This window comes from Acanthochromis polyacanthus, chromosome 4 (assembly GCF_021347895.1).
Source record: "Acanthochromis polyacanthus isolate Apoly-LR-REF ecotype Palm Island chromosome 4, KAUST_Apoly_ChrSc, whole genome shotgun sequence".
Classification (NCBI taxonomy): Eukaryota; Metazoa; Chordata; class Actinopteri; family Pomacentridae; genus Acanthochromis; species Acanthochromis polyacanthus.
Window position 1 is genome coordinate 37,972,969 of NC_067116.1, and position 13,285 is coordinate 37,986,253.

Below are 13,285 nucleotides of genomic sequence, written 5' to 3' on the forward strand. Positions count from 1 at the left end.
ATCTCGCGTGGACACACCGCAGTGAGACACGCTGTAGAGTAAAACAAAGATGGAGAACAATGCAACACCTGACCGGACACAGCGCCGAATTAAGCTGAATGTTTTATGCGCTTAATTATTAATTGCGAGCCGTGGGGATGTTACATGAAGATGCCTTTACCTCCTGCTTTGGTTTGTTTGGACTCCAACGCTGAATATTCCCGCAGAACGTGATTTCCATCTAGTGGTCGAGAGAAAAAAAAAGGCGAACGTCACTGTCGTAAAAATACCAACGCGCGGCTGCTACGCTTTACGATAAAGTGTAGTTTAAACCAATCGGCATGGCTTCCTCGTTGATTTGCAGCGAAACACAGAGCAGGTAAACAAAAAAGGCGTTATATGAATGAAATCCCCCCACGAAGACATTTCTAGTGGGTTTAGCTGTCTTGTTTGAACGACAGTGTCTAATTTTCGAGCGTGTTCCTCTTTAATTTTGCCTCTTTATGCTAGCAGACGAGCTGTGAAACTAATATTTTGGGCTTTTGTCTCTAATTTCAGAGTGAGCTCGGTGTTAAACAGAGATGTTAAGCAGTATGGAAAGAAGTACATGTTTGATTGTAATGAGGAGACGTGCTGGAACTCAGACCAGGTAAAATCATACGTTTTATATTACTTATTGTACACTGTATATGCTAGTTATCACAGTTTACTCTTATTACTGTACAAGAAGAAATCAACATACTTGAGCTTCACTATCTTGTGGCAAGATATGATTAAAACTATGCTCAATCAATCAGTGCTTAATCCTCACCAAATAATAGTTTTGTTTCTTAATCAGTTTGGTCACTTACCACAGTTCATTTTTGATATTATATTGCTCCTCTCTTGTTCGGTATTAAAGACTATCACATACTTAACTAAAATATACACACAGCATGATGCATAAGCAACTACACTTTCGAAAACAAGTCCAAAAATCCGCATCGGATGAGATTTGCAAGCAACTTTACAGAAAAACAAGCCCAAAATTCCTTATAATAAGTGGACTTGGCAACACTGATCCACAGTCAAACTTCAACAACCTCATTCACTTTATGCATTGCAGGTGTGTAACGCATCACTGATTTGTGATTTCTAGTCTATGACTCCTCTTGATCTTTAAATTATCACTTGTAATATAGTGCACACTCACCATTCTCTTGTAGAAATGTAATTTGTGGAGCAGCAAATTCCTATTCCCCCGTTTTAACAAGAATGGATAGAACTGAAAAAATACGTTGCGTGCTGCATTTATATTTTCTGTTGAGTATAGTCGTGTTACCTTGTGTAGTGCCAATTGGTAGCAAAACAGTGAAAAATATCCATCAGAATTTCCCACAGCAACAGCTTATGTTGTTAAATGTGTTGTTTTCACCTGACCAAGAATTGAAAACATCAAAATTTTAAATTTACTTTAACATAAGACGGGCAAAAGCAGGAACATTTCTAATTTGAGACCAAAGCATTTTTTGCTCAATGACCGTTATCACAAAAAGTTGCCATCAATTTCCTTCTATTGTTTGTGAACTAAGTGTTGCAGTTCTGTTTACAGTTCCTATGTTGAATGGTATAAAGAGATACAGAAATGTTCAAAGAATTCTCCCAGCTTCTCCACAGCCACCGTAATGTTAAACTACACACATCACAGTGAGTCACCATCATTAATATCGTACCTTGACAGGGTGAATGTCAGTGGGTGTCCCTGGAGTTCCCCAAATCTGTCAAAGTGTCAGAGTTGAAGGTCCAATTCCAGGGAGGTTTCTCAGCAAAAACATGCAGACTAGAAGGTAGGATTTCACATATCTTGATGTAATTATCCACTGCCTTGTCATATTTGGCGCTTTCTTTTGCACTTGTGACAAAATAAAGTGAATAATTTTCCACTTGTGCTTTCTGCAGGTTGCCCAAAAGATGGAGACTCTGCAGTTCTCAGTCAGTTTTATCCAGAGGACAACAATTCTCTGCAGATATCCTTTATTCTCTCTCTGTAGCATTTACATGAGGACATTTGATTGATAAGTGGAGAAGGTATGATGCACAAATTAGTCTGAAATTGTGGTGGATTTTTTTTTTTTAATTTATTGGAAAATGGGGAAGGAAATATTGGCAATAATAAACCAGATTTTTTCCCCCAGCACCTGTAAAGGTAGAATTAAATGGTTTTAACTAGTGATTTAATCACATTAATACTTAAGTCACAGTTTAGACATTGATGTGTGCTGTAAATAATGTAAGAGCTCAACAAAGCTGCTATGCTGTGCAAAACTGGTATTCCTTGAAGACTTTTCTACAGATAATGTAATAACAAATGCAATTTTGTTCTGATACCTTCTAACTTCAGTCTGGGACTCCACAGTGAGGATATTACAGCAGCTCAAGCAGCACCTGTCACTCAGGGAACACAGCATGTTTCCTGTTTCTGCACTAGATGGTTCATAATAGGCATTGGACAATATTTTCCTGGACATCCTTTTCATTATTACCATGCTTATCTTGTTCTTAACTCCACACCCACAGCTTTCCCATACAGGAGGCCCCTGCAGTGGACAAAGTAAAAATAATGTTTGAGAATAGTGCCGACTTTTTTGGGAGAATTATTGTTTATTCCCTGGATGTCCTGGGGGAAAGAGCCTCATGAACATTTTTTTTTTAAAATCCCCTCATGAGACAGGAAATGACCCCTGGGTAAAGTGCAGGATGCAGGGTGGTGCGGTGGCACTCAGGAAACATGTCATCTATAATGCCACCTCATGAACTGACGCGAATGTGGCCTTTTTTGGTATGAACGCATTCAGGGATCTGTCAGGCGATCTCACTCTTCATTACTCAAACACACACACAAAGTTTTGGCTGCAGATTTAATCGGTAAGAGCACTTGTAATCTGCTCGCTACACCTATATTGTGCCTTTGAGTTAAAGCGCCATTCCAGTATAAAAATAAATTTTTATTAAAACATGTTTACTGCCATTATTTGCTGCTGCACAGCTGTCACATTTAGTCCTTGTTCATTCAAAGTTGTTGTTTTTTTACATTGTAGGGCATACAAAGTGATGCATACTACTGGAATAAACAGTTCAGAAATCAACAAATGCAGTTTTCTGTGTGAATGTTTCTACATATGCACTGATCTGCTGCGGTGACAGAAGTCCTCAACTAGTGTCATGTTGGTGGCTTGTAGAGTTTCAGGATATGGTCCTCCAACACTTTCTGAACTGGGAAGCCAAAGAAATGACACAGATCATTCAGAAAATTGTGTTTTACAGCCTGCTCCTAAAAAAAGAAAATGTATTTGTCAGACAACACATACTTTTTTTGTGTCCAAGGGCAACGGCTAAAGCCATCGGACTGTATCCAGAGTCAGACTCAATGGTCATATCTGCTCCTTTGGCTGCAAGAAAGCAGAGCAGTGGGGATTAATAAAACATTTATACAGAGTTAACCAGAATTTATCATGATTCACATGTGCAATGTACCTAGTAGTGCCTCTACACATTTTATATGGTTCCCTCGTACAGCATAGAGAAGAGGTGTTCCACCATTCTGAGAACAAATTATAAAGCGGTCATTAAAAACAGTACGAAAAATCACTTTGTAGTTTTATATTACTTGTTAATATGGAGTTACTCCATCTGAAATCAGCAGAGGCCTTCTGAACAACCATCTCTGATGTGCTTCAAACTTGTTTCATGGAATCTGTCAAATTTTAGGCTGATACATCTCAAGACAATTTATAGCTCATATTTTCACAAATTGTAATTTCAGACTATGCTTAACAACAAAGGAACTATTGAAAATAAAAGCCTGATGTTCTCACTGATATTTCTTATGCCAATAATTTAGAATCAACAATTATGCATGAGCAAATCACATGCTAGTAATGTTAAAGTAGTAAACTACTAAGTTAAAATATCTTGAGGAAAAAAGAAGCCAACATAAAAAGTCTAATCTTTGAGCTCATCTTAACAAAAAAATGACAAAGCAGAAGTCAGTTTGTGATGTTTTCTGAACCATTTCTAGTTGCAATATGAAAAAAAGAAAGCAATATAAAGAAGTTGTTTTAACTGAACTCTTGGAACCAAATGATCAAGGAGGACAAGTTGCAGCACAAAAGCAAGAACACTGCTAGATAGCCTCATCCAAGTGAAGTATGTATTTCAACTATGTATTTCATATTGAAAAGGATTTTATATGTATTATTTTGTATTACTGTGACATGGAACTGCATATTCAAAAATAATAGTTGACTTCTGCTAAATCCATTTTTTTGCTAATATGTGCTCAAAGATTGGACTTTCCACGATGGCTTAAATTTTCTTCTTTCAGATTTCAACTCAGCCATAGAGATCACTTGATCTACTTGATCTCAAATAGTGCAAATTCTAAATTAATTGCATGATCAGACAAAATGAAAAATTTAGGCTTTTATCTTTAATAGTTTCTGAGATATTGTGATTCAAACAGGACCTCAAGATAAAGGCAGTGTTTTTTTAAGGTATATCTTAGTAAGTATTTGATGTCAAGCCAAAAATTCTATATTTTATGCTATAAATATTCCAGGTCAATCTTATATAATCAAGCAGACTGTTGTAAAATTGTGATAATTTGAGATGGAATGACCCTATACTTCTTTCGAATACATCTCAGATTTATCATTGGAAGTCAGAAAGGCACGTCTGTACCCAGTCATAGGTGTTAATGTCCACTCCATGTCTGAGAAGAGACTCAACAATGTCCACATAACCTCCAGAGCTGGCCAGTGTCAGGGCGCTCTCTCGCTCCCTCGCAATAGTTTTGGGGTCTGCACCCTAAAACACAAATTGCATAAACATTAGTGAGGGAGTGCATTTAGTTATTAAGATGTGTATGTCTTATTTCATACCTTTTCCAGGAGAAAGTCCACCACGGCTTTCTCTCCAAACGCTGCTGCCCACATTAGAGGCGTGAAACCCCGATCATCCTGTCTGCTAATCAGCGAACTGTCTGCAAGATAGAACAGGCTAATTAGTTGGTTTAATACTTGCTTACAAAATGCACTGTGTTATACTGCTTGGTCCTGATTTCTCACCTCTGCTCAGGTGTGCAGCCACTTGTGAAACCTCACCTTGAGCAGCCAGCTGGTGTATAGACAGAGCTGATGAGAGTAAAAGAAAAAAGTTTAATGAGGTCAGACAGCGAACATGCACGACCAAAACCAGAGCATCTTCGCCTTTACTCACAGTCTAATGTTGCCGGACGCACTGTAACCTCATTCCCACGCTGCTTGTTGGTCAGAGTGGTGGAGTGTTTGAACAAATCATCCTCATCCACATCCAAGTTCTCTGGAGCCCGACACACATGTGAGGGGGGAGGCAAGATATTTACTGTTTAACTGGTAAACATCATGTGACTTGTGGTGTTGCACACAAATAGATAAAAGGTCAAGAAAGTGATCACATATTAGAAAACAGGAGTAATACCAGTGGACTTGTCCTGTCTTGGTTCGGAGGGACATGCGTTAGCGCTGGTTGGCTGAACATGTTGGCCATCTGCAACCTCATCATCACCTCTGGCCTCCATGATCACTGCAAGAAGAACAACAATATAGCAAATACTAAACAATCTGGCTCCTCTATTACACTAGAAAGTTAGTTTACAAAAGGAAATTGCATTTCCTACTCACCACATCCAGCCTCACAGTCTAAAATTGCGCTAACTTCCTCCTGAGAAAACTGAAACTAAATCATTTCAGATCGCACACTGAATCTTGCTTGTCTTCGGACATCTGGGCGACGACATTACTGGTCGCCCACTTGATTAGCTACTCAGTAAAGCAATTATTTTAACAAAGGAAATGAAAAGACGTTTGAATCAGTAACGTATCGCCGCATCTGGCACTCTTGGAAGGAAGAACTGTGTTCCTTGATCGATATTTCTGTCCGGAATATATTTCGCGTGGCACACGACAACAATAATACGGAAGAAGTAGGAATCAGGTGACACCGCTTGCTGCATTTGGTTTTTAGTTTCTGACGGTGGAAAAAAATCATCGCATTATGGAGGACCAGGAGATGCAACTGAAAGTCAGACGAGGTATAAAAAAAGAATAAAATAATGTACTCATCTCATTTTTAGCTTGCAGTGCTGCGCCTACGCTAGCCTAGCCGTAAGCTAATGCTAGCTTAGTTATGTTGCCACTCGTCCTCGTATCATGTTGTTAATTTTATCCGTTTTAAAAGTTTTTGATAACACGCCTCATGTATCCTAAATATTTGTCTGTATTCCCTTAACACTACAGTGACGGACAAATTCACGGAGAGCATGTACGTGCTGGCAAACGAGCCGTCTGTGGCTCTCTACAGGCTGCAGGAGCACGTCAGGAGGTCGCTGCCTGAATTGGTGCAACACAAGGTATCACACTGCTGCACACAAACATTTGTGACAAAAACAATGAAATACACTAGAAAAGACAATAGTCCTCCTGCTATTCTAATGATCTCAGGTAGAGAGCTTTGTCAAGGAACAAACAGCTGCTTTTAAGAAGGTTCATGAATGACATTGTTAGATAAGAGGCTGTTGTATTCATCTTCACATTCCCATCAGCTTTCATGCCTAGAAAGGTTCTCTTATGCTGAATAAGGGATGAGATTGCATGTATCATTTGTTTGGTAAAACATCTGCATTGACATCAAAGGCTGTAATTTATTTTTCCTGGACAGACACTGGACACTGTAAACTATTAAGAATCAACTAATTATATGTTTGACTGATTAACTTTTCCAAAATTGGGAATTTTTATCACTATCCATATCATATTTTTTTAAAGCAATTTCTAATAAATTAAGTACTTCTAAAAATGTGCTACTTTGGTTCTGATGCAGCTGCCTCTCTCTAGCTGTAATCACTCTGAGGTCTTGAACAATGTCCTGACAACAACACGATATAACTGGTTATGTGTCAAGTTAAACCCAGCTGTCATCACTGAAAAATAAATGGTCAAAAGTTATCATTTAATATATGTAATGTATAAATCAACAAATGCATTGGAGTGGAGTTTGTATTCTTATTAATTTTAACACAAAGATTTTAATTTTTACTGTTAATGTGTATCTGTTCCATATGCCAACCACATACCTTGCACCAAAACTGTTTCCTGTAAATATTTGCTCAAATTTTGCTCACAGACAGATATGCAGAGTTGGGAGGAACAAAGCCAAGGAGCCATCTATACTGTAGAGTATGCATGCAGGTGAGGTGTTGCCTTCTTTAAAACCTTCATGTAAGAAGAACCTCACCTATTTATGGGTCTGACTGTTAACACTTGCATTAATCTGCTGGGTTTTCTTTCTTGCAGTGCCGTGAAGAGCATGACAAACAGCAGCCTGTATTTCAAAAACATTGACAGCCTTCTCCGTCAAGCCATCAGCATGAAGGAACAGATCAGTAACTCTCAAGGACGCAGGTAGGAGGCAGCAGCGAATCTGTTCACGGACACACAGTGGTGGACGAAGTGTATAGGTGGAAGATAATATGCTGTTGCAGAATATACTGACATAGCCGTAGTTTGCCATCAAGGATAGTTATTGCATTATTTGTAAACTCATTGGATAGGAGCTTTGGCGGTCTTTGCCCGCTAATAACCGTTAAAAATACTCTAACAGTTGGAATTTAAGTCCATTTGTGAATTTGAACAACGTAAATGTAAATGTGATGCGTGTAGGTAAAAAAAATGTAAAAATTATTTATATAAACAGCCGCAGTTGTACTTTTTACTCCCTGCTGTGGGATCAATAAAGAATCTATCTATCTATCTATCTATCTATCTATCTATCTATCTATCTATCTATCTATCTATCTATCTATCAAAGCACCCATTGCTACATATTTCTCTCAGATTTAAAGGTTTTACAACAGCATTTCTTATTTTGCTTAAAGCTCATCTTAGTATCCATATCTTCAATTGTTTTCATTCACTCACTCATTCATTCATTCATTCTACCTCAGAACACATTGAGATATGGAGGATTCTTTTGCAGTATAGTCAAGTAAAGAACTAAACAAAAGATGCAGACACACAAATAAGAAACGTAGACATGAATGAAACCAAAAGTAGTTTTTAAAAATAGTGAAATGATGAATAATAAATAGAACACTTGAAAGCTAAAGTGAATTAGTCCACCAAAATGGGAGCATCTGGAGATGACATAAGATGACGTTACAACCATAGGATAAAAGTGAGTTAAGCTTTAAATTGAATTTGATGTGTGTTCTCATGCGCAATCATATTTCAAGACAAAAAATGAACACCAACCCCTGCAAAAGTGTGACGTATGCGCTTGTTGATCCTTGTACTCAGTGTCTGAAGTTCCTTTTTTTGCTTCCTATTTTTGGTTCCCATCATACCTTTGTATACATATAATCTTCGTTTCTGTCTATTTTATATAATTCTTAAGGTATTTTTTTTTATCATTGTTTTGGTTTTCCTTTCAGTTTGTGCTGTTGTATTCCTCCCAGTAATTACAAATAAATGTCAGGCCTGTAGTGATTTTTTTTTTTGTTGTTTATTGGAAGCTCCTGTTATTCTTGCCTATGTTGTGTTTTTTTTTTTGTTTCCCCCTGACACCTGCATGCAGCTTACATGATGTGACTCCCTCTCCCAGCCCCCTTGTCTCCACTCCACATGCCCCATCCTCATGATCTCTGCTCAAAGGTGTCCCAGGTTAGTAATTTCTCCAAACAAGACGTAGTCTGAATTACTTGAAATGAGTCTAATGTGCATATAAATGACCTTTGTAAGATAGCAAACTTTCATGAACAGTCTTTTAATCTTTTAATTTTGACATCAAGTTATGTTTTCCAGAATAAATTTAAGATTTTTGTGACATAATTTTGAACAGCACAAAATGAAACACATCTGCACATTGAGCACATATTTGGCAGAAAGCCGCTATATACAGCAGAATAAATTATTTACATCATTACAAGGAAAGCTATAAATTTGCCCAGTTGATACTTGGGTGGCATTGGTGTTTTTATAAGAGATTTAAATCAAGTTCATTCATACAAAACACTACAAATGATACAGTATATTTTCCACCAAGTCAAAAAAAATACGTGTTTAAAAGTAAAAACTTGGGTGTGTTTTCCAATCAGTTCCATGGAAAAAATACAAAATGACGGTTGTACATCTGCACTTGGTTTTCACTTGTTGGCATCCACATGAAGTAGATCAAGGAAGGAGATCAGTCCTCTGTAGCTACTGTTGTGTTTAAGCGGGAGCTCAGCTTGTTTGGTGTCACACAAGAGTGGAGTCTTTTGCAGAAATCCCTGACTTGCGTGCAAGGACACTCCTCATCTCATTGTTGACCCCGTTCCAGGGTTTGACTTGGGCCTGCAGCAAACCAGATTCAGTAGACAGGGTCCTGTGCATTCGTGGACAGCTGCCGCCGCTGCTGTAGCCATCTTTATCACTAGCGTGTCCCTGTGAACCTCCTGCAGGGGAATACTGCTGTTGTTGATACAGTTCTCGCTGTCTCGGGTTGCCGCACTGAGAGAAGGAGATCTGATGCTGAAGGTGAGACTGGCTGCGGTGCATCCGCGGTTTGTCCACGCCGATCTTCAGCTCACAGGGCCGAGAGACTGGCGTGCTGCTGCTGCCGTGGTCGTTCTGAAAGAGAGTGTCCAGGCGGTCGCTGTGACAGTGCTTGGCTGTGTGGGAAGCTTTGACCAGGGAGTGTATCACAGCCACCAGCAGGATCAGGATCCCAGAAGAGAGAACGCAAGCACTGGCAATGCCGGTTTCCATCTCAAATATGAGGAGCATGAAGATGGACATAGCTGCCAAGACAGAGAAGAGTGTGTGGAAAAACAGAGAATTTCTACATACAGATACTGTAGATAAAATACCTCGGAGCTTCAGTAGAGAGCAACTGGATTTCTCTTTTAAGTTCTTGAAGATGTTTCACCTTTCATCCAAGAGGCTCCTTCAGTTCAGTTCAGAACTGAAGGATCCTCTTGGCTAAAAGAAAGTGTGGTTGCTTTCTACTGAAGCTGCTAGAATTACCATAACCTAGATGACTATGAATCTAGACAGATATGTATATAAAAGGCTTTTCTCTTTAGCTAGCAAACATGTGCATTTGCAAGGCTAAATAAATGTAAATTAAACACACACAGAAACTTCCTGTTAGCTTCTAAGTTGTTGTGTATTTGTCTGCAGGAAAAGGACTGTGGATTCAGGCATGCTGAAGGAGGGGGGAGAAAAGCACGGCTCTGGGATGTGACGTGACTTCCTGCGTTGGCTCTACAGTGTCTTGCTCTGCTACCTATTGATTGCAGCTGAAGTGGGGTCATAAGAGCGACACCTCCTCATCACAATGGAGTGACTGCCTCCACTGAACCCCCAGTACAAGCCACTCAGTGGAACAGAGCACACCAGCGCTGCCAGGTTCAGCATTAAAAACACTTAAGTCATGGCTGCTCAAAGAATGCATTGTTCTCTGGGATTCGCTGGACGGATCAGCGAGAAAGCAGCAGTGATGTTTTTTTGCCTCCGCTGTTGAAAATCCACTGCACTGCCAATGTTTTGGACACTAGTTTTCAGGCTTTTGTGAGTTTATTGTTAAAGGTTAATGTGTAAAAAGTGGTCTGCAAGCCAGATTGGGCAACACATGCTTACACAAAAGTGCAAACTCTCAAAAAGTAAAAAAATCTTCATGTTTTTTCTTTTTCTTTTATTTGTACCTGCCAAGTAGACTGAAACTCCCAGGCAGAAGAGTCCAATAGCCACATGTCGTACTGCTCTGCTGTCCAAAAGGAACCAGTCTGCTCTGTGGAAGGAAAAATCACAAGTTTGATGTCATTCCTCGCACAAATTTACACTTGAATGTTCGTATTTATGTTTGCATTAGTGCATGAATTAAGACACCTGGAAGCAACTTAAATTTTGTTCTTGCTGTACAATTAAACTATTCTTGCCCCTCTTCTGAGTGTGCACTGTTAAAGTAATGTAAAACGCTTGATTAGGGGTTCCTAGGATAATAGTAGGAATTTGGTGACCCTCATTACTATTCACATTTTCTTGGAATGTCCCCTCTGTCAGTAGGGAGGTCCTGAGCCACGCTGGATTTGAATACCGACGTGGGAAAGGGCCAGCTAGAGGCCGTGCGCCGGGTGCATAATGAGAGGAAGGCCATTGTTTAGATAGGATCCGTAAGTGTGGAGAGGAGGGGGTGGGCCAACAACATTGCAGTGCGGGCCTCTGCACTCTGACACATAAGGTAGCCCCCTTTTACGCTTCTGAAACTGTGTTATTCTTTTAATGAAACTGAATAGTTAAATATAATATCCAGGATAAGGCTGCGGTTTTACAGAGTTCACAATAAAAGAAGATTGTGTGGGCAAGAGGCGAAACGCATACTAAACAGATTAAAGGTTGTTTCCCACTTTTAGCAACAGTGCTGTGCACCGACTGTGATTAGAAAATAGGAACCCATATGGCCTGAAGCTATAACCTTATAATAAATTTTACCGTACTTAAAATATTATGTTTTTGAAGGCACTAATTGAATTCTGGGGTTTATGTGATATGTTTTTTTGTGTTAGTGTTTCGCTTTGTCTTTATGAAGAATGAAATATATGTGTGTGACAGAATCATCTCACAATCTACTAACTGCATCTCCAACAACAACCCCAAATTAAAGGATAAAGTTCCTAATTTTTGACACTGTTGCAACAACAATAAACAGCTGTGTTGAATTTCTTTACTTTGTACAGCTGGATTTACTTTCCTTGTGCACTTAGCGAGCAGTTTAAAGTGGAATTATACAATTTTGCAGCTGCAGTGACAGTTACAGAATATAAGAAAATGCTAAAATGCAGACCTACAGCAGCAGTTAGAAGGCAGCTGGTTGAAACAGACCAAGTCAGACTGCAGTAGAGAAGCTATGGATTGTATTATAGGATTGTATTATAATGAGTAAGAGTGAGATTTATGGCAAAATAATTAAACTTTGCAGCTATAAGAGGAGATAAAGGTTTTTTTTTAATAGTTTTCTCTGCAAAAGTGTTATTTTTCTGCTGTATTAATGGATTTCTTTACATCGTAGAGCTGGTTTTACTTTCCTCATGCACTTAGTGAAGCGTTAAAAGTGGAATTATACAGTTTTGCATCACAGTACCTACTGTGGCTGCAAGTGACATTTACAGAATAATGGGAGTATGCAGTAGTTTAATGTCCATTAACGGCCTCCAGCAGTAGTTAGAAGGCAGCTGGTCATAACAGACCAACTCAGGTTGCAGCAGAGAAACTAAGTGTATTGGAATGAGTAAATGTTGGATTTTATGCAAAAGAATTGCACTTTGTAGCTATAAGAGGAGGTTATGGGCTTTTTTGTATTTTCTCTCTGCAAAAGTGGTGAAGTTATACAGTTTTGCATAACTGTACCTAATGTGGCAACAAGTGACATTTACAGAATAATGGAAAAAGCTCAAATGTAGTAGTTTAATGTCCATTAAAGGCCTACAAGAGTGGTTTGAAGGCAACTCGTCACACCAAACCAAGTGAGGTGGCAGCACAGAAGCTATGGATTGTATTATACTGAGTAATGACTAGGATTTATTGCAAAAGAATTCAACTTTGCAGCTGTAGGAGGAGAATTATGGGTTATTTCTCTCTACAAAACAGATGTTTTTCTAGTCTAATAATGCCCTTAACTGTCCAGAACCAGAGTTCTGTGGAGCTGCAGGTGTTTTCTGACAGGGTCTGGAAGAGCTGCGTCGCATTCAGGGCCAAATACCTCTCCGTGTCCTGCTCTCCTCTGCAGACCTCCGTGGAAAAGTAGCTGTGGAGCAAACACACCACCACGGAGCTCAGGTTGAGGGTGAGCGACAGCGCGGAGAGCACCGTGGACACCGGCAGCAGCACGGCCCATACATGAGCGGGGACCAGCGTGGACGTGGACGGGGGAGACTCCTTCACCGCCGTCTTCTGGGACTGCAGCTGGAAAATCAGAATCACCGATAACACCGACATGATGGCGGATAAAATCCCCAGTAAAGACAGTACAATCAGAGACCGCTGGCTGTACTTGTGCGTCATGTTTATCCAACAATGTTTCTCCAGAGAAAAGAGGAAGTTTAACGATCCGAAAGTCCCAAAAGGTGCCCAAGTGGCATCGCAGTACGTAAAAGAAAAAAAGCGTTTCCCAGTCCTGTCGGGATGAATGGTTTCCTCCTCGGTGCTGTAGCTCCGTCTGAGCATGTGATGGGCTTTAAATCCCCAGATTAAAA

General features: G+C 39.6%; 4 protein-coding genes across 6 annotated transcripts; 2 read left to right on the forward strand and 2 right to left on the reverse strand.

Moving 5' to 3' along the window:
* The first annotated feature begins 255 nt into the window (after nucleotides 1–255).
* Nucleotides 256–2,976, forward strand: nr2c2ap (nuclear receptor 2C2-associated protein). Its single transcript, XM_022191989.2, has 5 exons — nucleotides 256–358; nucleotides 538–628; nucleotides 1,700–1,805; nucleotides 1,918–1,985; nucleotides 2,534–2,976. Exons 1-5 carry the CDS (start codon nucleotides 321–323, stop codon nucleotides 2,654–2,656), a joined length of 426 nt encoding a protein of 141 aa, XP_022047681.1. The 5' UTR covers nucleotides 256–320; the 3' UTR covers nucleotides 2,657–2,976.
* On the reverse strand, nucleotides 2,951–5,943 carry rfxank (regulatory factor X-associated ankyrin-containing protein). The gene is made up of 9 exons (XM_022191951.2): nucleotides 5,679–5,943; nucleotides 5,476–5,580; nucleotides 5,236–5,337; nucleotides 5,085–5,150; nucleotides 4,899–4,999; nucleotides 4,699–4,824; nucleotides 3,493–3,559; nucleotides 3,327–3,407; nucleotides 2,951–3,231 (listed from the first exon to the last, which is right to left on the reverse strand). Exons 2-9 carry the CDS (start codon nucleotides 5,573–5,575, stop codon nucleotides 3,179–3,181), a joined length of 696 nt encoding a protein of 231 aa, XP_022047643.1. The 5' UTR covers nucleotides 5,576–5,580; nucleotides 5,679–5,943; the 3' UTR covers nucleotides 2,951–3,178.
* borcs8 (BLOC-1 related complex subunit 8) lies at nucleotides 5,935–11,756 on the forward strand. Of its 3 annotated transcripts, none has more exons than XM_022192009.2 (6): nucleotides 5,935–6,088; nucleotides 6,294–6,406; nucleotides 7,180–7,244; nucleotides 7,350–7,457; nucleotides 8,629–8,714; nucleotides 10,215–11,756. In XM_022192009.2, exons 1-5 carry the CDS (start codon nucleotides 6,052–6,054, stop codon nucleotides 8,690–8,692), a joined length of 387 nt encoding a protein of 128 aa, XP_022047701.2. In that variant the 5' UTR covers nucleotides 5,935–6,051; the 3' UTR covers nucleotides 8,693–8,714; nucleotides 10,215–11,756. The 3 variants fall into 3 exon arrangements, with proteins under 3 accessions (XP_022047701.2, XP_022047710.2, XP_022047692.1); XM_022192018.2 differs by having other exon boundaries at nucleotides 8,656–8,714; XM_022192000.2 differs by lacking the exon at nucleotides 8,629–8,714.
* On the reverse strand, nucleotides 8,813–13,256 carry tmem221 (transmembrane protein 221). The gene is made up of 3 exons (XM_022191938.2): nucleotides 12,793–13,256; nucleotides 10,739–10,824; nucleotides 8,813–9,832 (listed from the first exon to the last, which is right to left on the reverse strand). Exons 1-3 carry the CDS (start codon nucleotides 13,254–13,256, stop codon nucleotides 9,291–9,293), a joined length of 1,092 nt encoding a protein of 363 aa, XP_022047630.2. The 3' UTR covers nucleotides 8,813–9,290.
* Nucleotides 13,257–13,285: the final 29 nt, after the last annotated feature.